Source organism: Musa acuminata, chromosome BXJ3-1, assembly GCF_036884655.1.
Source record: "Musa acuminata AAA Group cultivar baxijiao chromosome BXJ3-1, Cavendish_Baxijiao_AAA, whole genome shotgun sequence".
Taxonomy (NCBI): domain Eukaryota; kingdom Viridiplantae; phylum Streptophyta; class Magnoliopsida; order Zingiberales; family Musaceae; genus Musa; species Musa acuminata.
Window position 1 is genome coordinate 23,290,702 of NC_088349.1, and position 26,177 is coordinate 23,316,878.

Here is a 26,177-nt window from a genome sequence, read left to right on the forward strand (position 1 = left end):
ATTTTTCCTCTTCTTGTTTGTTATTGACTGTATATGATACGTTTCAATGGTAGCGTGTACTGCTACATTCTTGAGCTATAAAATAGTGTCTAAAATGGGAACACATGATACTGGAGATAGCATTTAGCTAGTATTTGGATTTTGGAGAACAAATCGGGTCACTTGAGTTGGAATTCAATCGGTGCAATCTGACAGCAGCGGATCAACGAGGATTCTGCTGGTTTGAATTCTCGTTCGACTGCGATGCCACTGTTGTTGGAGTATCTATCTTTTATTCATTTGATATTTATTGGGTTCATTGGCTCAGCATTAGCATTATTCTTTCTCTCAAACTTGAGAGGAATTGTTGGTGGTGGATTTGGATATGAAACACTTAAGTTTCATATCGGAAATATTAAATTTAGCTTATAAGAAGTCTGACGTATTATTATTATTAATTTCAGTTTAATCATTTTGATTGATGGTTACGGTGATAACTCAGTTACTGACAAAACAGTATTAACATATGGGTTTTGAAAGATATTTCAATGGATAAAATATATCATCACCGGAAGATATTTCAATGGGTTTTGAAAGCTTCTGCAACAATATGCTTTGGAATCGTGAAAGGAATGTGTTAATATGGTCTTCTACTCTGGCAGCTGAAAACTGAGTTCAGATGTAATGATCGTTGATTGGGGAGCCTGAATAGGTTTCTTAAAACGAAAATGTTAGCATATCACGCAAATTGATAGAACCAAATTTCAACAGATCACCAGACAAATGCTTAGGAATGCCAAGTCACATAAGAGGGCATTGACTCGACACCAAGTGCAAGAATCCAACTCGTGGAAACGAATTTTATTAAATATTTTTAATTTACATCATCGAATTCTTTCATTGCTGAAGAACACATATTTATCACATATTCATTGAAGAACACATATTTATCACATACTCAGCAAGTAAATAGGGAAAAAAAAATGTAAAATGACTGTTAATCTATGTACACTCTGTATACTCCAGGGGGAAAATTTAGAACATTTCGAAATCCACTTTATGGAACAAGGTAGAGAACATCGACGGTTTCCATCCAGGCCAGAAGAGGTGTTTCTCCTTCATACTGTATCGAGAACGAAAATTGCATCAAGGTTGTGCAGCTCACAGAAATCTTGGTATCAAGCAAGGGTAAAAATTAGGTGGAACCAAGTGGGAGGAGAACAAGCAAAGATCAGATCATCTCCAACTCTCACCCCTGCAAGAAGAATGGAGAAGGCCGATTTTAGTTATGAGAATTAAATCTTACATAAATACTGACAAACAGAGAAAAATCATCACCAAGTTGATGTGCACTGTATGTATAATCCATGAACATGATGAACAATCCAATATAAAGGGGACTCAACTTGACATGCCAAATGAAGGCTTCTATATCAATGGAAAACCCTTGGTGAATTGACCAACATAGCTATTAGTGATTATTTTAACATATTAAGTTGGTGAATGCACAGGAAAAAGAGCTTACACCTTCTCCACGAACACATCGGGATAATATCCTTTTTCTATCAAAGATATAAGCGAATGGAAATGTATTTTTCTTGTGCAGAAAGTATCATATTTACATAATACAACCTGGTGAGGCTAATAAAGCCCCCTAAGCATGTTCTAATCAGTCCAACTGTTGATCAGTACATGAACCAAGCAATTTTTCCTAGTCTGATCTAAAACCACCTGGTGCCTAGTAAGCTAACAGTACACAGTGATACAAGGCAGTACCACCCCTTTCTTTTTCTTTTTCCTTCTCTTCAGTTTCTCTACCTCTTCTTCTGCCTTTTTCTTCTCCCTGACATCATTTTCTCCTCCCCATCACTACCACTGCTCCTCCTCCTCCTCCTCCACTTTACGCCCCACATCCTCTCTCTCCTCTCGCCACTAATCCAACTGATATCAACCAGTAATATATCAGTTCTTTCCATGCTCAATATCAATATTGAACAAAGTTTTTAATCCATGACCCTAAGCTTCATCAGAAACATCAAGGTGAAACAATACTGTTTATTTTAGAAGACATATCTAGATCAGTACGATAAAGAGAAGGTTAATCCTTTGGAACGTTATTTAACTTCATAAACTATGTGTTTCAAAGAACAAGCACCTAGATGTAATTGTGCAGTTGTTTTGACATGCAAAACTGGAGAGAAGCCTTTCCACTCAAGCCAGAGCATAAAACATTTTCTCATTGGCACAATATTCTTCTCTGATGTCGTGGATCCATATATCAATGATAGGCATAGTACTCTAAACACTCTAATTCGAGTATTTGAACTAGAAATCCTCAGTTTTATGACGATGTATTGTTAAAATGCATACTTCAAATCCTACTGTATTGGGTTGAAACATAATCGTGCATTTTTAGCTTGGTTTTATTCTGTCATAAAATTTTTTAGAGTACAACTTTTTGCAAGACATCACTGCAAGTTTTTAAGATTTAAACTTACGATTTTGCTGATTATGTGTCTCTTATTATCTTGTTGCACAACTAGATAGAAAAAATACAGAAATGCTGATGCTAAAAGTACAGAGACATTTATCAAATTACAGATGGTGTGTTATTTGTTCATCTGAAAGATTTCTTCACACTCATTCCTTTGTAATTTATCAAATAATATACTTTTTTGGGTTTCAATCACATTTTCAGATAGAATCTTTGGAGCATATATTATCCCTTGGTAGATAGACTTGAAAATTTATACTGTAGCATAAATGATTTATAAAAATGCTTAGGTTCCATGTATCCTAGCCGAAAATTTGCAGGGCTTTTTCTATTTTGATAGATAACTCTGCACATTCAGTATGCAGATGAATATGGAGTACATACTAGAGGTCTAAACTATTCAAAATGGTGCATTTAATTAAATATGAAATGCTACATGGGATGTGATTTATATTTGCTAATTTTGTTTTATAACACCGGATGAAATAGGTGGAGGGTTACGTTAGGTCACTGATAGCTAATGTAAAATTATGTAAGATCTCATGGACATGGATCTTAACCGATTTTAGTATAGGTCTAGGTCATCATCCGAAAGCGACGCGAGACACCTTCGCCACCTAAGGGTCCTGAGATCTTATAATTGTAAGTATTCACTTTAAAGGGAGAGATAAATATTTGATTACTTATAAGAATGGTCACTAGACGAACTATTTTCTCACTAGAAAGGTAGATAAAATTATATGTAAGAATTATAAAGTTACATTTGACGAAAGTTTGACGAATAAACATAGGTTGATGGTATTAGATATTTATTATTGAAAATGAAAAAAAAAGATAGTAGAACATTTACTAAGACTATATGGTGAAATTTTAAGATGATGTAAGGATTTCTAAAAATAGGATGGAAAAAGAAGACGACTTGAGAATTAGACGAAGATAATATTAATATTTATTTGGACTATAAGGGCTAATAAGATTAGGAGTTTAACAAAGGAGATCCTTGGTGAAGCTAAAGATAGAGATGTAGCCTTAAGAGAAAGTTGATGATTGTGTGAGGAAGTTCAGAAAGCAATTATTATTAAAAGATTATGTTTTAAAGATTGACAAATTTATAAAAATGAGGATAAATTTAAAAGATATAAAAAATCTAAAAAAGACGTTAAAAGATGTGTTCATATGGCAAGATGTAAAGCTTATGATAATTTTCATAACAAATTAGGCACTAAAGATAGAGACAAAGATAAATATCGAATTGCTAAAGTTAAAAAAAAAAAAGTATAAGGATTTAAGCAATATTAGATGCATTAAAGATAAAGATCAAAGAATCCTTATTAATGATAATGAAATTAAGGAAAGATAGAGAAATTATTCTTATAAATTATTTAATGAACATTCCACACATGACTTAGCCTTAACGATAGATAGTAGTGGTAGATTTAATAATCATGGATTTGTTAGTAAAATTAGAACTAACGAAGTAAAAGACATCTTAAAAAAGATAGAAAATAGTCAAGAGTGTGAGACCTAATGATATCTCTATTGAGGTTTGAAAAAGCTTAAAAGACCAAGAAGTAGCTTGGTTAACTAACTTATTTAACAAAATTATAAGATTTAGAAAGATGCTTGATGAATGGAGAAATAGTTTTTTAATACCAATTTACAAGAATAAGAGTGACATATATAGCTGTTCTATTTCTAGTACTAATTCCAATAGAATTAAAATCATGTCATACTATGAAACTTTGGGAAAGAGTTATCGAAAGTAGGATAAGGCTTAAAACAAATATTTATCAATTTGGTTTTATGCTTGGAAGATCAACAATAGAATCTATTTATTTATTAAGACAATTACTGAATAAGTGTATAGAGATTTGCATATGACTTTTATTGATTTAAAGAAAGCCTATAATATAATTTCCAAAGATTTATTATGGTGGATTTCAAAAAACAAAAGTATATCCACTAATTATATTTATGTTATTAAGGGCATATATATACGATAATGTAGCTACTAGTATTAGACGTGTAACGGGTATGTCTAGTGAGTTTCCCCTAGGTATAGGGTTACATTAAGAATCCGCATTAAGTCTCTACCTTTTTACATTGATAATGGATGAACTTACTAGCTATTTACAAGATAGACCTCCCTCGTGTATGTAATTTGTTAATGATAGTCTTAGTTGATGAGAGTCTAAATAGAATCAACTTTAAACTTGAGTTATGGAGGCAATATTTAGAAACTAAAGTTTTTACATTAAGTATGACTAGAACTGAATATATGAGATGTAATTTTAACAATACTAAGAATAGATAAGAGGATATAGTTAAGTTTGATGGATAAGAAGTTCCTTTCAATAAAAGGTTTAGATATTTTGGGTCAATTATTTAAAAAGCTAGAATGATTGATGAATATATTATTCATATGATAAAAATAGGATGGTTAAAATGACAAAGAGTATCAAGAGTTTGTATGATCATCGAATACCTTTGAGATTAAAACAAAAATTTATAAGATAATTATTAGACTAACAATTTTTTTATGGATCTGAGTGTTGATTAGTTAAGAAATAACATATACAAAAAGATTGTATTGTTAAGATAAAAATATTCAGGTGAATATATGGAGTTATTAGAAAAGATAAAAAAATAATAATTTTATTTGTGAACAATTATGTATCTCTTCGATAGAGGAAAAAATGAGAAAGAACCATTTAAGAGGTGATACTTAGAAGAGGCGTTCAAAAGACCTGAATGTGATAGTTAGAAGAGGTGAGATGATTCCTGCTAGTGGTATAAGGAGAGATAGAGGAAGACCTAAAATATATTTTAATAGAAACTATAAATAAAGATTTAAGTACTCTTAGCTTAAGTAACATATGATTTTTTACTGATTTCAATGGCAACTGATCTCAATGGTGGAAAAAGATAAATGTAACAGACCCCAAATAGTTGAGGCTTACAACCTTTTGTTGTTGTTTTTGATTTTGTTCTACAACACAAAAAGTAATGGTTGTAGAAAGATAACACTAGGGAGAAAATATAAACCATAATTAGTAATCACATATTTATGCAAATTCAGACATATGCAACTGCATGTTTTTACATGGCTATATATGTAATCGCATAACATGACTACCAAGGATGCATAAGTGGCCAACCAGATTTATGTCATTGCATATGCAGTCATGCTACATATTGAGGCAGCAAAGGCCCTATGAAATGCAATCAGATGACCTCGTATGCAACAGCTGCTTAGACTGTATTTTATTACCATGGGTTGGATGAGATGCGCTACACTGTTCAGCACCTACACTGTTCGAATTCTCAACCTATTGTGCTCATTTAATATAACTGGTAGGATGATAAAAATCATGGATATGTATGTTCTATAAGGTTTAACATGCAAGAACTGGACCTGATGATTGCAGTTCTAGTATACCCTAAAACAGTGACTAAGCAGATATTTTATGCCTGCAAGATATTAAGGTTTTAAACATCTAAATGACTAGGTTGGTAGTTCTGAAATATCAGTACCTTCTGCACTTCTAGTTTGATAGTTCTAAGATATTAGTAACTGCTTTCAGCAAAGGCTACACCTATTGCTCAGTGTAGAAAATGAAATGCCAATTGTTAATTAAGACTTTACTGTTATGATCTCATTTGCAGATGAAGGCCAAATTGTCTTCATTATATACCATCGGTCCACCCCTACAGTACTTACACTTTTAAACTCTTGATTTTACCAAGATTTTGATCTTTCTAACACAACAATATGCCGATGAAAATTGAGACAATTGCAGTATATGGTTAGGGAAGTCAATAGAGCATAGCTTGAGAGATCTCCCAATTGTATCCTGAGTCCATTGGAGAATCTTGCTTCATTCTACGGTCTCAAGATTCTAAAAAGTTAAATTCTGTAAAGTTGCTTTGATCACATATCCTACTAGGGAAAACACATTAAAGTGGGTAACATAATACAGTCTAGTTAAATCAATTTTATCAATTGTAGTTCCTTTGGTCAGAAGTGATATTGACTGGAATCCTCTTCCTTAGGTCATTAGTTGGCAGGTTAGGCTGCGGAACTAAATATTTCTTTCACATATACTAGAAATTCACAAATTTTGCAACATGCTATGGTCTATGGCATTATGATCATTTTCAGCCTTCCTCAGCTACAATCTAAGGGTAAGATTCATGGTAAATTAGTGTTCAAGGTCAAAGGACTGGACATGACAATATCCAGCAACATTAATGAGTCAATGAAGTACATGCAAGGAAGGTTAATATAATCATGGTTTCTGATAAGAACAGATTCATTTGATTGGTTGTTCTGAGGCTCATCGATAATTGTACAAGTACAAGAGAAGATCGAAGCTCAGCTAACTCACAAACCTAAACCTAATTGAGTAGTTAGCATAAGAATTAGCAAAAGATGATGGCAAAAACATATTTATTTTCAGACTCTTACATTATATTAAAGTGTCAGAGAAATTTATTGAATTAAAGCTTTGCTTCAAGAATTCATTAATACTTCATGTGTTGAGACACCTATAAGCCTTACATTATAAGGTATATTCAGATTTTTTTTTTTTTTGGTGTCAAGTTGATCAATTCAAAAACCTACAAAAATCTTAAACTCAAGATCCAACATTCCAACCACTGATGTGATTTTAAATTCAATGAAGTATAATACTATATGTCTATGGCCATGGAGAATAAAATTAGGACTAAAATATCAACATAAACTTAATAAAATCTAAAGCTGAGTCCTACTTTCCTAGTGAGGGTGTCAAAAGGCTCAGAATTACTTAGAGACCACCCATACTTGCATTTGCATGGATTATTATATTCATTAAGTGGTCATATTACTAATTCCTATTAATTAATATTAAGTAGGATTTGGATGCTTCGTCCATAATGAGTAACTACATACCAATCATTTACAAGAAGGTTTCAATGCTAGATCAAAATTATCCTAGCAGGTTCTCAGCTTTAAGAGTCACTTAAAAAAGTTAATCAGCTTTAATATGATTCCATGATAAGGAGATTCAGGACCTTCAAATTTGTTGCGCTTGCTGTTTATCTGCAGTTAAATATGATTGATGATTAATTTAGGTGAGAAAACTCACCATAAAATGATAATTTGACTATCAAATTCTCTTAGGTTCAAAACTAAAAAGACCTACAAAGTACTCTCTTTTGTTTGTAACTGACTTAGTTTTCAATTATGATTATATATATATATATATATATATATATATATATATATATATATATATATATATATATGAAGCTGATATCATAAGATTGTTGATGCCTAGTCACCTAACATCCATCCTGTTAGCTTTTATTCTCTAGAAGGTCTGGTATCTAATTCTGTAAGAGTACCTCCCACATGGAGTGTCATTTAATAGTCAACATTTCAGATTTTCCAATAAATTACATTTTAAAACAAAATAATGGTTGGCACTATCTGGATCATTTTGCAAATTTGCATTTGCATCATCTCAGGGACAATATGTAGCCATTTTTAACAATCATAAAGCATGAAAAGGTAAATGACGAAATAAGCTTGTAGACATTTTCTACTTGATCATTGACAAGGTTTGTATGTATTTAATTGTTCATTAGTTAATTAAATGAACTCAAGGAAGTTTATACAATGTAACATATTAGCAAAATCTTTTCAGTATTCTAAGCACTTGCAGACATAAAAAGAAAATGGTTGATATAAAGCAGCAATAAGATGAGTTGGAGGTGCTTACTTTTCAAAACCACCTCTATATTCTATCAGACAGTGCCTGATGCTGAAGCCGATGAATACATGTACCAACATCCTATCATATGCATATCCTCAACATTTAACTTCATTATCGATTCTTTTTTGTGGCTGTTTGAAAAACCGAGTGACTTCCCTGTAAAGCTGTTCCCCTTCAAAAGGCTTTGACACATAGCCATCCATTCCACACCTTAGACACTCCTCATGTGTTGCCTGGATTACATCTGCTGTCATGGCTAATATAGGAACATGCCAGTGCAAGACGTTCTCAAAAGTCTCAACTGGAACTTCCCTACACTCTATTTGCTTATTTATATCGGCCTCCATCTCACGTATCCTTTTAGTAGCTTCAAATCTAAAGAAAAAAAAACACTTTAATTAAATAGGATCAAAACTGTAAACTGATAAACTGTTTTTAAAAGTGTACAGAAATGTGAACAGAAAATTCACATCTGATGCAAATTTCATTACAAGGAAATTTCCTAGTATATGAGAAGACAGAAAATTCATATGCATGAAGAATTCATTCTAAAGGATCATAAAAGAAGATTAATGACAAAGAAAGTAAAAGAAACGTACCCATCCATTTCAGGCATCTGAATATCCATAAAACAAGCATCAAATTTATGTGGAGGCTTGAGCATGCCTATGGCCTTCTTTCCGCTCTCTGCACAAGTTACTTCAGCTCCATATTTTTTCAAAGCACCAAATGCTACTCTAAGATTCACAATATTGTCATCAACAACAAGAATCTGCTTCTCATGAAGAAGGCCACGCAATGACAACTGGGGAAGCCGGCCATTTCGGGAATGTTCCCCATCTCCACAACCCATAGCTCGCCGTAAAGATACTTGAAGCATGCTTGCTCTGAGTGGCTTTGTGATTATAGTCGAGATATATTCCATTGAACTAGAAGCGTTATTCTTAACAGAACTTGTAGGATTTGCTAAAAGGAGAATTTTTGGTATATCCAACTGATTACCCTTTAATTTGCTAATAATAAAAGGCCAAATGCTAGAATCTTTCGACCATGTTTCCTTTTCCACTAGCACCATATTTATTGTCGATGTTCCACTAGTTAATCTAGAAAGAACTTGATTTGGATCAATTTCCAGTATAGCATTTACTCCCAACCTCTGAAGATGGTATTTTGTGACCTTTGCTCGGGCTGGTCTATGGTCGACTACTAGTGCAATCATCCCATGAAATTCTGATGACTTGTACTCATTTGAATTAGTGCAAGCCCTTGTGAGGACCACTGTGAAGGTAAAAGTGGAACCAATCTGAGGTTGACTCACAAAACCAATTTCTCCCTTCATGAGGCCAACTAAACACTTACTAATGCTGAGTCCAATACCAGTTCCCCCATGAATGCGAGAAATTGAAGGTCCCACCTGCATGAAAGGAGTGAACACACGGGACTGGGCTTCTAGAGGAATCCCCACCCCGGTGTCTTCAACAGATATGATCAGATTTATATGATTGGAAGAGGTTAACAGAAGAGATGGATCAGATGCAGGAAGTTCCAGCTTGAAATTCTTAAAGCTTTCCCAGCTACGCCTTCTATTTGCCACTGGAAAGCCACACAAGGTATCTGTGGAATGGACTTCTACTTCCTTGTCCAATGAATTCAACACCTCCTCAAAAATATGGACAGTCAAATATATATGTCCTCTCTCTGTGAACTGCAAAATGAGGACTTTTCTAAATACATGTAGCAGATTTAGTATCCATATTTGCAGCTGATACAAAGATAAATACTTACTTTTATTGAATTTCCTATCAGATTTGTGATAATCTGGCGTATTCTTCCATGGTCACCAACAAGGACATCAGGAACTTGATCAGAGACATACACTGCCAACTACCAAGTTAATTTGAACAGCAACCAAGAAAATTAGTTGATGAAACATCATAATATTATATTTAGAAGATTATGGAAACTCACAGATACCTCTAGTCCTTTCTCTTGAGCCTTTCCATAGAAAAGTGACAAAATATCATCCAATACTGCCCGTAAGTCAAATGGGACAGCTTCAAGCTCAAGTTTACCCGATTCAATCTTTGCTTGATCGAGAACCTCATTTATAAGTGACACCAGAGCTTTTCCACTGGCTTGGGCAGTTCTAACATAGTCTTCTTGTGTTATGTCTAGATCAGTATCCATAAGCATTTGAAGCATCCCTGAAAAGTAAGAAATATATTGATGTCTGAACTTACTTGATATTTATAACAGAACATCAGTTATGGTAATCTTGTACTCACCCAATACACCATTCATTGGAGTTCTGATTTCATGAGAAACAGTCGCCAAGAACTGAAGAGACAAGACAAAATAAGTGATATCATGGTTGTAAACTAAGCACATCTGGATCAGAGACATCAGCGAAAAGAAGACCAATCTGCAGCTCCTAGCAAACATAAAACATGTACCTGAGATTTCGCAACATCTGCTGTTTCAGCCCGCCCTTTAAGTTCCATCATTTGTCGATAATCATCTTCTACTTTGGCAATTCGGCTGACAGTAGCATGGAATATGTATCCAACCAGTAAAGCGATAACAAGGGTTCCAATTGATGTTGTTATTGCAAGCCATGGCAATGGAGATTTTTGTTTGAACCTGTTGCGAAAATGTAAAATTTGTCTATATTATATTACTTCTGTTTCACATCCTGATCAATATATAGCTTTCTTCTAAATCAGAACTTGCTAGCAGTGTCATGTAAATTACCTACAGTGCATCTCATGCTTTCTTATTGGATCACCAAAATTAAGGGTACTAATATGGTATAGACCAACATTGGTCATGTTTGAACCATACATAATAATTGGTTCATCAGGATTGGTTTTATCGTAAACATTGACCATCATGGAGTGCTTGCATGCAAGTTGGTGAAGTAACTTATCCACGAGAGCCTCTACATCGAAGATTCCACCTAGATACCTGCACATGCCAGATTGATGCATTATATAGTTGAATTGTGGAGGATAGACATTCTTGATAAGTATGTTTATTTCTGATTTAGGAGCTATTAATACATAATTAACAGCTAATTTACCCTATGGCTGCTTGGATGCGTTCAGCTGGTGTCGCTTTTGAAGTGAGTTCTGACTTGTAAACTGCATATGTCAGAATAACACCAAGTCTTCTTGATTTTAAGAGCCGAAAAGGAGCAGTTAAAACACCCTTCCCGGATTCCCTAGCTCGTAGGATGTTTTCCCTATCTTCCTGCATAAGGAACTATCTTTCAGTTGCTGGAATACTAGGAACAAGACACAGGTTTCAGGTGTATTCCCAAAAACAATTAGTTCACTGAGGATGTTTCAATGATACAAGTCATAGTTCTAGACATTAATAGATTTGATAGAAACATGCAAGCATAATCATGTATTTTAAAAGTTTCACATACTGACACTATTGTTCAAGCAATAAATCTGACCACCAAAACCTTCCCTATTGATTGAAGAAATATTAATTACTCACATTAGAATAACCTATTTTCTATAAGAATTAACATCATATTAGAGTTAGATATTGAGAATGTCATAAGCAAATTAGTGACTAATAGTTATAAAGAAACCCCAATAAGCTTTCCAAACTGCACAAAATTTGTTGAGTCACACCCAAATAAATATTTATTTCTAGCAAATTAATAGTTTGCATAGTCTAACACAAAGTGATAACATTTATAACATTAATAATGCATATATTAGATAAATGATGATTAACAAAGACTTCATATTACAATGACACCATTCATATTACGATGACACCATTGATAATTTTTAGTTAATCACTAAAAAAATTTGAAAACACTAGAATAAATTTAAAGACATCAACGCATCAATTAATAGCTCATATGTGATATATAAATGTGTCTAATTGGAGACAGTAAAAATGACCAATAAACTGTACTAAATATTAGAATTCAAAAAAACAAATAAGTTTAGACCTGCATAAAATAAGAAACTGCATATAACGTAGTCAATAAAATAAATAAGTTTAAACAAATACGACAGAAGAAACTGCATATAATCTATTTTTTTATCCTACCATAGCCAGCACAATCTGACTTCTGAGGCATTTGTGATTATAGTTCATAGATGACAGAAAAAGGGACAGACTGAAAAGCATATCTAATGTCTTACCTTTCCAGTTAACATGTCAAATGAAATTACATGCTTATAAGTGTCCTGGGCAAAAATAACTGGAGCATATTCATCCCGGTTCTCAAGATCTGCGTCTTCTTCCCGAGCTGGAGGCTGCTCTGTTGAATCCATTCTCTTAATTTTCCAACCTTGTTGCTTCTCAAACTGTTCTCTTTCTGAACGCAACACCTTCACAGCATATGCCACACCACTCGTCAGTGGTCTCTCAAAAGCAGTCCTTTCAGCATATCGAGCAAAGGTTATCTGCAAACAAAGGGATCATCTTCCACATTGTTGATCTTTGATAAGGGCAGAAGGTTGCATTATAGTAATGCATGTCTGCTTTTTTGAGGAATCAGAATTAAACACATAACTATTGTAATCAAATCAGAGAATGAATAATTTGGACTAGACAAAAGATACACATTGATGTATATTCAATTGAAGGTAGGAATATTTCAGGTAGAAGGCAGTACCTGGTCAATGGCAGATGGATCCTTAGCATGGTGAAAGGTCGAGATCAGGATAGCTAGGGCCTGAAGATGGTTCATGCTGACATTAAACTGGTCCTGAAGCATCCTAGCACGCTCATCACACATGCTTGCTAGCATCTCTCGCCTCTTCTCCACTGCTTGGGAGTTCATAAACCAGAAGATCCATAGAGAACCAAGGAACCATCCAATTATCCATAAGAGCAGCAGCTTCCTCCACCAGGTCCCTCTAACCTTCTTTGATCCAAATAAGCGGTTGCAAAGGTTATTCTTCCAATCCTTTATTGAGAACTTCTTCAACAACTCCAACCACAGATTGCTCTTATCACTAAGATAACCAGTCTTCTGCTCCATTATTTGGGCATCAATGAACCAATTCATGGGTATCTCATAAAAAAGCCACTGACATACCATCAAAACCAGGGGTAAGAAGACCAAATCCAGATCCAAATATAGGCAAAGAACTCATTCAAAGCAGCAAGTACTTCTCTTATTTAATCTGTGAACTGTAAACATAAGCCAGTTAATAAATGTCTTGCAATTTAGACAAACATAAAAAAGGGAACAATTGTTTGCCTTGAATGCAAAAACATAAAATATTAATCCAATGAGGCTTCTCAATAGTCTTATTTAGTATCATGTACCCCCAATACATTGGTTACTCAATAATTACATTCTGGAATATGAGATAACCAAGTGGAAAAGTCAATTTAGCCTTTGTTAGAGAACTTATCCCGTTGAGGTACTCAATACTTCAAGATTACACAGTTAACTAATGCTGTCTATCAGATGCTAACGTGTTGGTTGTGTATCATTTCCTATTGAACATAATCTTAAAATAGTTCTCGTGGTTCTAGTTTCCAATTATATAAGCTAAAAATGTTAAGACAACATAGAAGAACAATGCAAAGAAGACAGACCTTTCTTTTCTCTTCACATTTAGTGTTAAAATCACCATCAATAACTCAGTATTACTGCTGATACAACCTGCAAAATAGTTTGTTTGGGTATCATCAATATTTCTGAGTTAAAATTGTAATTCATAAAGAGTAGCTAAGAGAACACTAAATAAAGTTGTGCAATAAAGGCAGTATCTCAAAATATTGCACCCATCATAGATGAATTATCAAACAACATAAAATAGTGATACCAATTAGGAAACTGAAATTATGCAAACTCAGTCTACTAATATGAAGCAACTTGTCATTAATTATCACCACATAAGTCCAAGTTCTTTACACAAATCTTTTTAAGTGATACAATTTGTTCTCAAATAGCTTTCAGCACTTTTTCTATACTATAATAGTATAATTTGTTTGTAGCGAAATGGAACATCATAGACAATACTTCTTGCGAAGCCAGGTACCATTCATATATCCAAACAATATACAGCTTGATCTTGCAGTATTTCTTCTATGTAAATTATATTACTGATTTAGATGAATGAATGGTAAAAGGGCTAGAAATGGTCATGTTTAAGTCTCAAGAACCTCAGCAGTTCACTTTCTAATTTCAAATAACAGCTTGAGAAATATTTGTTCAGCATGCGGAAAATACAACATTAAAGAATATACAAATATATAGAATTAGAAATCCAACAGGATGCCCATAGTCCTACCAGTGAATTCCCACGACTATTAAACATAATAGTGAGAATACTATTGAATGGTCTCAAAACCAAGGGGATTGCGTTATCGATGCATACTGCCCAGTACAGGTGGTACATACCGGTCCGAGAGCTTCTCGGCACACGGACTGCCCGCTACCGGGTGATACCAATGTTTTGACCCCGTATCAAGCGATACAGGGCTATATTGGATGGTAACGGTCGAAATCCAATCGTTATCGACCTATATCGAGTTTCAAATAGTCAATTTGACCATTGGAGGCAACCTAAAGAGTTTTTAAACCATTTCCTCCCCCTTCTTTCAATTTATTTCACTCTCGCAATCTCTTAAACTCTCTCAAACTCTTTTTCACTCACATCTCTATCTTATTCTCACATTTTCACTCTTCTAAACTCAACAAAACAAAAATTTATGGATTAGGTTAAATTTAGAAGGTTAATTTAGGAGGATTAAAAGGAAGAACTTTTTAATCAAGATGTATGTATTCTCTTTCTAGATTTTTATTGATTTATGAGATGATTAAGCCTATTCTATATGATGTATGACTTAATGTCTAATATGTTGTTTGATATGCTTTTGATGGTAGAATAGTATTAGTTATGAGTAATTAAGATCTTTAATGTTGTGATTAGTGTGTTTAATATTTATTTATTCGAAATTAGACACTTAATAGGTCAAATGTTTATATTTCATGCATATTAAGGATTGGATCATATGTTGGTGATGGTATAATAGGTTTAATTAGGTTTTAATTAAGTTTTTTAATGCTACGATTAGTGGTTTTAATGATGATTTAATCAAAATTTGATCGATATTGGGTCAATTCAATGTATTTAATACCTATTAAGGTGTTTTGACATATATATAGTGATGAAAGAAAAATAATTAGCAGGTAATTAACTATGTTAATAGTGTGATTAGTGTATCTAACAACGATTTCATCGTAATTTAACCTATATTGGATCAAAATTACGTATTCAATATTTTTTATATTTAACATATTTATAGTAGTAAAATAAAGTTAATTAGGTTTTATTTAAGTTTTTTAATGTTGCAATTAGTGGTTTTAATGATGATTTAATCAAAATTCGATCGATATTAGGTCAATTCAATGTCTATAATACCTATTAGAGTGTTTGATATGTTTATAGTGATAACAGAGAACCAATTACGAATTACTTAACTATGTTAATATTGTGATTAGTATATTTAATTACGATGATATCCAAATTTAACCCATATTAGGTCAATTAAATGTCTTTAATGACTACTAGAGTGTTTGACAAGTTTATAGTGTTTAAAGAGAAATAATTAATGGATAATTAACGATGTTAATAACATGACTAGTGTATCTAATGATGATTTCATCGTAATTTGATGTATATTATATCAAAATAAAGTATTTAATGCTTCTTTTATTTGTTTAACATATTTATGATAGTATAATAAAGTTAATTAGATTTTAATTAATTTTTTAATACTACGATTAGTAATTTTAATAATAATGAATTAATCAAAATTTGATCAACATTAGGTCAATTCAATGTCTTTAATACCTATCAGGGTGCTTGACATGTTTATAGATTATTTGATTTAAATTTAATAGGAATATGGCATCAAAGGAATAAGTACATGATGACGCTTGAAATCATACCGAAAGATGGATAGGAACTGTCATCATTGGCAATGCATTTATTGTGACTACATCGGCAAAGATGGAGGAATTACCCGAGTGAAGAGGCATTTGGCCGATGGGTATCCCGATGTTGCAAAATGCAAGAAGGTTCTAATGGAGATCCGTAAATCATTTCAAAACAAGTTACAACAAGCAAGAGAAAATACAATAAAAAAGAAGGCAAGAGCTAAGGAAGAATATTATAGAACTATGCAGGAACTAGTTTATGATGACTATGAGGGTCGTGGCGATGAAATCGACCCAAATCTGACAGTTGGTATTCGTGCATCACTGGAACATCAATATATATACGAGAAAGCAATGAGACATCGACGACCTGACTCACGATGGGAGCATGGCAGTGGCAGTGGATTTGTTCCACAAGGAATCTAGAGGTCGGCCAACATGAGGTAGCCAACTGCCCCTCCCCAGCCGAACTAGTAGCATGTGGCAGGGTGGACTCCGTAGTTTTATGAGAGGACTTGGCAAGAGGTCCACACTAGATATTATTAATATGATCCGCAAGCTTATCCTCCACAAACAATGAAACAAACACGGATTGACGATGCATATACAAAAGAAAAGAAGCGGGATATTAGGAAGGCAATTGCAAAATGGTTCAACTTCCATATGATTCTAGGAAACACAGCCCAATGTCTATATTATCAAAGCATGGTTTCCTTTATTCAAAAGTCTAGCACGAGGATCCAACCTCTAACACCTAGGGAGATCTACGGCGTGTATTTAGATGAGAATGTGATAGAACTGAAGGATTGGATCAAACCCTTCAAAAGGCAATGGGACGAATATCGGGTTACACTGATGTGTGACAGTTGGACAAGACCAACAAGAATGAGTATCATCAATTTTCTTGTCTATTGCAACAAACGAATGATGTTTCATAAGTTAGTTAATGCTTCTAACAAGATTCAAGATGCAAACTATATTGAAAACTTAATGAACACCGTAGTAGAGGAGATCGGACCACAATATATTGTCCAAATAGTCTGACAATGGAACAAATTTCAAGAGGGTCAGTTTACAATTGTTAGAAAAAAAATATTGTTTTGGACTCCATAAGCAGCTCATTGCATGAATCTAATGCTAAAGGATATTAGCAAGCTACCATCAATCAGCAAGTGTGTAGCTCGAGCACAGTCAATTACAAAGTTTATATATAATCATCATTGGGTTCACTCTTTAATGCAAAAGTATGAAAATGGTGAGATACTCAAACCTGGAGTCACTCGATTTACTACAAATTTCATTGCCTTAAAGTCAATACAACAAAAGAGACAAGGCCTTAAGGTAATGGTCACCTCACAGGAATGGTCCGAATCCAGGTATTCGAGATCAAGCGAAGGAAAGAAGATGGAAAAGATCATTCTTTCTTCTAGGTTTTGGGAGACCGTAAATGAAATCATAAAAGGTGTGAAACTACTTTATGGTATCCTTCGTAAAGTTGATATGGACAAGCATCCACAAATGCCTTATCTTAGACATATACTGATTACAATAAGAGAAGAGGTCAAGAAAGCATTCAAATATGATTTTAAGATCGATCAATACTTACAGATCATTGATCGTAGAACTAAAGTTCATATGGACCAAGATATCCATAATGTAAGTAAATTTATATTCAGTATAATTTAATTTACAATTTTTTATTGTATAACAATAAAAAATTCTTACTAACAAAATTATGTTATTATCTAAAGCCGGTAATTCAATTTCAGTATAGTTTTGGAACGCAATCAAATATACTATCGACATTAAGAAATATTATATATTGACTCTTGTCAAACACTGCTAATGCAGCCAATGTTATTATGGAGGGTTGATTATTCTGAGAAACAATTGGTTCATTCTCCGACGTTGTAGCTGTATCATGTCATTATAATATGGATCCTGGTAAGGAAAAAATTACACACATATTGATTATAAACTATATTTGATATTAATTATTTGTTATGCTAATAAAATCTTATTTATATCTTTTTCTAATCGAGTGATGACTATAATTTGGAGGGGACACACCCATAGTCCTACCAATGTTCACATTGATTCATATGAAGGTCCACAACAAATTATCATATAGACGGTTGAAGAAACTAGTATATGTCCAGTAATAATATGCAGCTAAAGTTGTAGTGTGTCAAGCTAGACAAGGAGCTAAAGGAACCGGGGATTGATCCCAATGACCTCTAATTCTACAACGAAGATTCAGAGCTGATGTTAGAGTGGGCCGAAGCGACGGAGAACCAAGAGGATCCTCTACTTAATGAGGCAGGAGATTCTTAATGTCCTTTGCGTTTTATCACTGAGGTAATAGAAGAAGAGGAAGCACATCCCCAGCAAGAGAAAAATCCCCCTTGGTGCGAATGTGGCGAAAGGAGCCAAACAAGATCGAGTCAAACTGCTCTAGAAACCAAAGACACTCAACCGTCACAGTCGTCCGTCCATCATACAAAGGCAAAGGCAAAGGCAAAGTCAAAGGCAAAGGCAAAGAGGAAAGCAGTAGCATCAGCTGCACCATTGAAAAGAATAGAGTCAGGTAACAAGACACCTTCGCAATCGCATTCGACAACCCACTCGATCCAGAGACTTGGTAGCGACGTGGACAACAGTGCCTTGACCAATGATGGCAACGACGCCACGGGCAACGTGGACAACAGTGCCTCGACCGATGATGGTAACGATGCCGGGGAATCATGGTCTCATCTACACAATTTGAAGATGGTGCATGGACCAGAGAGCAGTATTTTACGCATGCCACCCAAGATTCAGATCATAGAGCTCAACAAGGTACTGGTCAAGTTTATGCACGGAAGGGAAAGGGGAAGCCAATGGATGATTTTCAGTAAATGCGACAGAGCCTACACGATGTAAACACCATGCGAAGCTCATCGTATTCACAATCGTCGTATTATAGAGAATCTTACGACCAACAACAGTACAGTGATAGTTGGTCATACTTCTTAGAGCAACAGTACGATATGGAGCAGTAGATAAGTAGCAAAAATAGAAGTTCTGACATTCATTATGCTCCGCATCAATACATGCCACATTCATCATTGCCTCAAGAACCGCCTCGAACACGTGATTCATGACAATCAGCCTACAACACCATCACCACATTAATGCACTAATGGCATACAGTGTATCAATACACTATGTCGTGGGATCAATTTCAGGATTGGGTCCGACAAACATATTATTTGATATATATAGATACATACGATCGAAAATCCCGATCCACCATCCATGGAGTGTCGTTGTTCGTTTTGGTGGTAGAATCAAGTATATCCATAGATTGATTACTTAATTTGAATCTTAAAGTTTAAATTGTATAAAAAATAATCTAACAATTTAAATAATTTTTTTATAAATAATTCAATATTAACAGAAGGATGATCTGGAATGGACCGAAATTGCGAACCTTGCACAAGGCTACTCCTCAAAGCTCAAAAAAGATATGTGGCACTATTCTTATCTAATTTACATTATTTTTACTAAAACTATACTAAATGTATATTTATTTCTAACATAAAAACCTATCCTAACTTTTTCTTTTTCTATTTTTAGGTATTTTTGGAGGGTTTTCATCTCATTTTAGGTGTATTGATGGTACGTACCATATTGAGCAAAGCTCAATATGCCGATACGGACCAAAATTGCGAACCTTGATCAAAACATTCTAGAACACAGTTTGCAAATTGTTATCTGTATAGAGGGCAAGATAACTGTACTAGATTAGATGTTTCTGACATAGGACCAAATATCTTGGAACATACCATCAAATGATAATGAATATTAGTTCTTTTCTATGCTAATCTTAATTACTATCATTCTCACATACTCCGGCAGATTCTCTCATATCTGATGCCAGCATGCATTATGGAATATGTTAAGTGAATATAGAAATAAAAAGAGTACAAAATGCTATATATTTACTAACCATCATAGTAGGAGAAAATTGATCCCCACAATAAAGGAAGACCAAAAGATCTGATAAGGTGTTGATTGTTGCTCATGACTTCAGACATGCAAAAGAAAGAAATATACAAAAGGTTCTATGTTGCTTTACTGGTACATAACTTTTCTTTCTAATTTAACTTGCCAAAATGATTTGAACACAGGAAAGGACAATTAGTGTATAAACTTACTTATTAGTGCTCTTTCTCTTCAGTTTCAGCATGCACATGATATATGCCTTGGATATATATATATATATATATATATATATATATATATATATATATATATATGTGTGTGTGTGTGTGTGTGTGTGTGTGTGTGTGTGTGTGTGTGTGTGTGTCTAAAATTCCTTGTCACTAGAGCTAAGTTTGCATCAAAATCCATGGGAATTTAGAAAACCATACACCTACTGACCTTTAAAACAAGTATAAGAAATCATTTTGTTTCAGATAAAGGTTTTTAGAGCAAAACTACAGCTCCCTACAGGGTGCTCACCTTCAAGCTTCAGAATTCTATATCTCTTTTCTTTATTCATATATACAAACAAAATATCTACTGACTACTTAATCTACCCTGGTATCTTTATCTCGCCAAATTGTAAAAGTCTTCCATAATCAGAAACTACTTGTTCCCATATTAAAGGGCTTGGTTCAAAGAATTCAGGCACCAAGGAAAATAATTGTTGTTTTGCCATTTTAGGCATTGAAAATCAAAAATACCACCTAAAGTTGAGAATATTCTTCTGGTCGGTTCATAGGTATGCTTTGCATACCAAGGGCATGCAACTGTCCTTGATGTTTTTTGTGCATGAAATGTCAAAAGATCAATGAGTAACTCCCCAACAGCAAGGATGGCTGGTTTATAGTCAACAAATTTGTTGGAATATCCTGATTTAATCCCATATTGGAAGTGGGAGAAGACTTAAATGAATTTATAAGAGCTAGATAGGTCTCCTATCATTGGGGCAAGTGGTTTAGGTTTAACAAGGTAATGGGTAAGTTATTCTTAGATTGGGTCATGACAAATGATGTTAGAATTGACCTAATATTGGGCACGGTGAGGAGCCCAAGTAGGAAAAGACATAGAGCCACATCTTGTTTCAACCTACAATACCAACTCATCCATCTTTAATGTGTTGTCTTTTGGGTTTGGGGTCCTTTTTCAATTTTCTCTTTGGGACTAGGCATCTACTTTATTCTTAAATTGTGAAATGAAATAGGGACTTTAGGTTTTTCCTCCAAAAGAAATTAAAATAAAATAAAAAGGGGAAGACGCCCTAAACTTCTGAAGATCTCACTTCTTTTTATTTACCCTCTAAGTGAGATCATTAGAAAGGCCAACAGCTTTATTTGCTTCTTTAAGGAATGAAATCACAGTTAAGAAGTTGTGATTGAACGTCATTTCCATTCAGCATGCACAAAGAACTCTCTATATAAATCCCACTAGAATTTTGAACACCATAAAAATCCTACATATTGTTCACTTTCTTATGGCAAATAAGACATCCGAGAAAGCCAAGCACAGGAAGGTGCATGGCGTACCTCTTCTCTGGTTTTCCCATACGTGTAAGTTTTCCAATTCTTCCAAATCTTGCAGAATACTGGTGCTTAAACTCACTCAATTGCTTATTCTTAACTTTACACATATCAGAATGAGTAGTCTGAATAATAGTGTTCATTGAAGCTGAGTTATCTCTCTGCTTAGAATGAGGAAAGATCTTCAGAAAGTTAACCATTGGTAAGCTTTTGCACCGTGTACTATTGCAAATTGTTTGTAGCCGGAGGAGATAGGTATTCTAATTATATGATGAACATGGAATCGAGGAGGTTATCAAACTCGATCACATTAGTCAGACACCTGGAGGTGGTGGAGCGAGGCAGTCCCCGAAAGGGAAATCCAAGGGAACAAGGATGGAAAAGCAGTCTGCCAAACAGAGCAGATGCCGGTCTGGCAAACCATCTTTCTCAGAGGATGAGAGAGAGAGAGAGAGAGAGAGAGAGAGAGAGAGAGAGAGAGAGAGAGCTCACCAAGGGAAGGATGAGGAGTGCCGGCAGACGTACGGCCATGATGCTGGCAACGACAAACGATGGCTGATCCCGAAGAACGACCGAGATGGTTGGTGTTCCGATGCTCGCCGGGGAAGAGGGCTGCTGGACCTGGTGTCCGGAGACGGCGACAGCGATGGACGGTGGCGAATCAAGAAAAAGAATGACGGAAATGGTGGAGCTATCGAGAAGCCACAAGAGGCATCATCACTCAGCACTTCCTGGACCGTGACCACCCGGAATCAACGAAGGGGCGGACCGGACGGCAGCAAGATCAAATCTTTATCAGCTCCAAACAAGAATCAGAGCCAAAATACCCAGCAGACACCACCAAAAGCTCAGAAGAAGAAGTCGGCAAAGACAGAAGACCTACTTCCTACGAGTCCAAGCTGGTGGCTTTGACCCAGTAGAAAGGAAAGCAGGCAAGAACGGGATTGGAGCTGACGATGTTGGTTATGGTGGATAGGATGGGGTGATGAAGGGAAAGCAGCAATCTTGATTCAGGGATTCTTGAGAAAGGAGAGATTCCTGAGAGAGAATGATGGGGAATAAGGCTAGGGTGAGAGGAGGCCTGTGGATTGCAAAAGCCATTATCCCTACCACCAACAACAACAACACCAACAACAAAAAACGAGTTTTTAAGAGGGAAGAAAAAAACAGAATGATCCAGAATAAACAAATGGCATCCAGCCCCCCCCACCCAGCACAAAACACTCACCTTTCTGCGATCCCATCCCAATCAGAGAGGGGATATGGGGCGAGGGAGGGACGAAGAGAGAGCAGTGGAAAAGCCCTGCACGCAAGTGCTCTGCTGCCCTCTCCCTCTCTCTCTCTCTGCTTGTGGGGGCAGCGCTATTCCTTTTTTTTTCCAGGACCAAAATGACCCGCCCGCCCCTTCCTCCTTGGCTAGCGGAGGCTCCCCATCTACCACCACCAATCACTGTAATGGGAGAGAGACACACATACATAGGAGTTGGAGCTGGTTTAGTTGATCTTGGGATTTGGATAAGTTTGCCAACAACTTGATGAGGAATGATAGGGCGTTGGGACCACCATGAAAGCTTCTCCAGTTGAAACAGCTTGATGTGGGAGCCACTGTAAAAGCTTCAGCACCAGCTTATCACTGTGTTTTTGCCCCCCTCCTTCTCCTTTTTTGCCTCGTCACCATTTTTATTTTTTACAACAAAATAAAAATAAATAGAACTCGCCATTTTCTCGGTTGTGTGACTTGTGCTGCTCAGACCGTTGAGATGGGCTACACACAAAATATCTTGTTCTTGGCTAAAATTTACTACTGGCACCGTTGAGGCATACAAACATATTAACTTTTTTTTTTTTATAATTTATTGATATTTTATATTTAAAATAACTATATTCATTTCTTTTTCTTTTTTTTTAAAAAAATTAAATTTATTATATTTAATGACATAAGTTGGAGTCTCAAACGCACTAATCAATCTTTATTTGGTAAGGTTCATTTATATATATATCTTTTTTTTTTCCTTTTTTCTCTCCCTACTGTTCACGTGTTTATTATAGATTATATACTTCCTTCTCATTCTCGAGGAGGTTACTCGTGTAGTTTCTTCTGTTCTAACTACTCGTATGCAACAATATCCAAAAAAATATTATAAATAGATAGGTCTAATTCGTATAAATATATTATACATGCAGGTACTAGAAAATTATATATTTTCGGTGAATTTGATCCAATAATCTTGTCTTTCGATCCTAGAAAACTAAACCCAAATTCCTACTGCCGAGTGACATCAAGAATGATTGGTTTTGTTTTATACAATATTAATAATTTGTTGATGTGTAAACTAATTGTTAAAATTAATAAAGTTTGAAATGTCATTGGTTTATAAACAACAGACTATTCCTGATTGAGTGAAACAAAGATCATAGTGTTCATAGATTAACGATGCTGATATCACGAGTCAATTTGATTTAGACTAATAAATTTACTATCGACTTTTGAATATATTAAAAACTAATCAATTCCTACTAATCTCTACTGTGGCCAGTCTCTAATCGAATTCACCATTCTGGATCGAACCGGTCGGTCCGGTTCAGTATGTGAGTAAACCGGCTTCCGGTTGAACCCTGAGAGATATTTTCGGGGATGATCTGGGAACTCCACGGTCATCAACCAATAAGAGCGACGCATATGTGGTCAGAAGAAAAGTCACCATTCAATCAACCCAGGCAATGGCGTCCTGTTTATTTGGCCGGATCCTCAACGAGTGAATTATTTAGTGACTGTGACATCTACCTCCTTTATTATTCGACCAATCGTCCGGGCCCCATTGGAGCCGGCGTGGAGACCAGTAACAAAGCAGGTGAATGAGGTCGGTCGACAGCCTGAAGTGAGTTTTAGATCACTTAAAGAAGGGGGAAATGACATGATCGCCTGCATGATTAGTAAGCAGGTCCGCATCGCCACCCGCTCCACCGCCCACATCCCTATGCCTAAAGCCTAAAAGCCGGACAGCGACGTCCAGGGACGGCGACCAAGGCCTTCACGTGGGAGAGCGGTGATGATTACAAGTGTGCCGAGGGGGGGGACGACGTGGGGAGAAGGGCACGTGCCGCTCCCCCGGTGGCTCGGTGCTCGCACGAGCACCTTCGTGCCCCCACCGGGTGCTCGGCGTCATCGCTTTGCCTCGCGGGCGGAGGACGAGACCGAACCAACGCGCGTCACCTCACCGCTCCCGTCACAGTCGGTAGGCTTACCGTCTCCATGTTGCGAGTACTATTATATTATATTTTATAATTCACAAAAATAGAAGTGTGTTTTTTTTTTCTATAATTAATTAATTAATTAATTAATTAAATTTATAATTCACACAAATAGATCCAAAGAGAACTAACAGTATGGAAACCAAAAAAATTAACCACATGTTGGGTTATATGGGTCCCAACCATTGTTGACCATGTGTACAAAAGTCATTGTTTAATGCTTTTAGATGTTGACTATTGACCATGATTGCTGCACCGAATGCAACGAACATGTCCATGCATCTATCTGTCTTTTACGACACTTCATCTCCGACAAAGAGAGTTTTCATCCAATTATAAATATATATCTTTTTGGACGAATTCTGAAAAAAAAAAAAAAAAAAAAAAAAGAGTTATTATTTTGGTTGTTTTCCTAAAAACATCTACTTTTTTCTAAAAAAAATTCCTAAAAATATAATTTTTCTAATACTTAGATTACCATTATCGTTTTTGTTACAATATTTTTTACATCATATTATAATTTTTAATAATATTAAAAAAGAAAATAGAATATTATAACGTGATGTTTATGCATAAATTTTATAAAAAATATTATATTTATACTATATTATAATGTTTTTAATAATACTAGAAAAGTATTGTGGCGTAGTACAAAAAATGTTATAACACGGTATCTTTTTATATTACGTTATAGAGTTTTTCTGATATTGCTAAGAATACTGTGATCGGTGTGAAAACATTATAAGTAGTAGATTAATTTAGGATCGATCCATTAGAAAGAAAGAAAGAGAATTAATTAGATAAAATATTACAATAAAATTTTAAAAAAAATCAAACAAATTTATTATTATTATTATTATTTGAAAATTCACTTCACCTTCTTTCCTCTCTTTCCATTCGTCTTTGTTAGTTACCATTCTTCAGCGGATGGACTTACTTCATGTCGGAGAAGATATATATGGGACTATCTATCTTTCGTCAGTTCCTACTCTCAAGCAGCAGCTGATGGACTTTTGTTCATCTCACTGATAAAAGCAACCTTTCTTTTCTCTTTCTTCCCAGACATCTGTCTGGTTCTTGAGTTGGCGGAATTCTCATCTTTCTTGCTCTTCCGCTGATGAACTTTATGTTGGACAAGAGAGTTAAGATGTCTTTTTCTTTTTCTCTCTTCCCATCCACCATACTTTTCGGCTGATGAATCTGTCTGTTCGTCTCAC

At 35.1% G+C, this 26,177-nt stretch overlaps 1 protein-coding gene across 2 annotated transcripts; it reads right to left on the reverse strand.

Annotated features, from left to right (window-relative positions):
- Positions 1-811: 811 nt before the first annotated feature.
- Positions 812-23,077, reverse strand: LOC135580879 (probable histidine kinase 3). Of its 2 annotated transcripts, none has more exons than XM_065136850.1 (14): positions 22,937-23,077; positions 22,201-22,814; positions 13,813-13,879; positions 12,878-13,294; positions 12,402-12,665; positions 11,312-11,481; positions 10,984-11,196; positions 10,686-10,872; positions 10,518-10,569; positions 10,207-10,436; positions 10,018-10,116; positions 8,832-9,937; positions 8,239-8,607; positions 812-1,234 (listed from the first exon to the last, which is right to left on the reverse strand). In XM_065136850.1, exons 4-13 carry the CDS (start codon positions 13,271-13,273, stop codon positions 8,328-8,330), a joined length of 2,997 nt encoding a protein of 998 aa, XP_064992922.1. In that variant the 5' UTR covers positions 13,274-13,294; positions 13,813-13,879; positions 22,201-22,814; positions 22,937-23,077; the 3' UTR covers positions 812-1,234; positions 8,239-8,327. The 2 variants fall into 2 exon arrangements, with proteins under 2 accessions (XP_064992922.1, XP_064992921.1); XM_065136849.1 differs by having other exon boundaries at positions 12,878-13,398.
- Between the last annotated feature and the right edge of the window lie 3,100 nt (positions 23,078-26,177).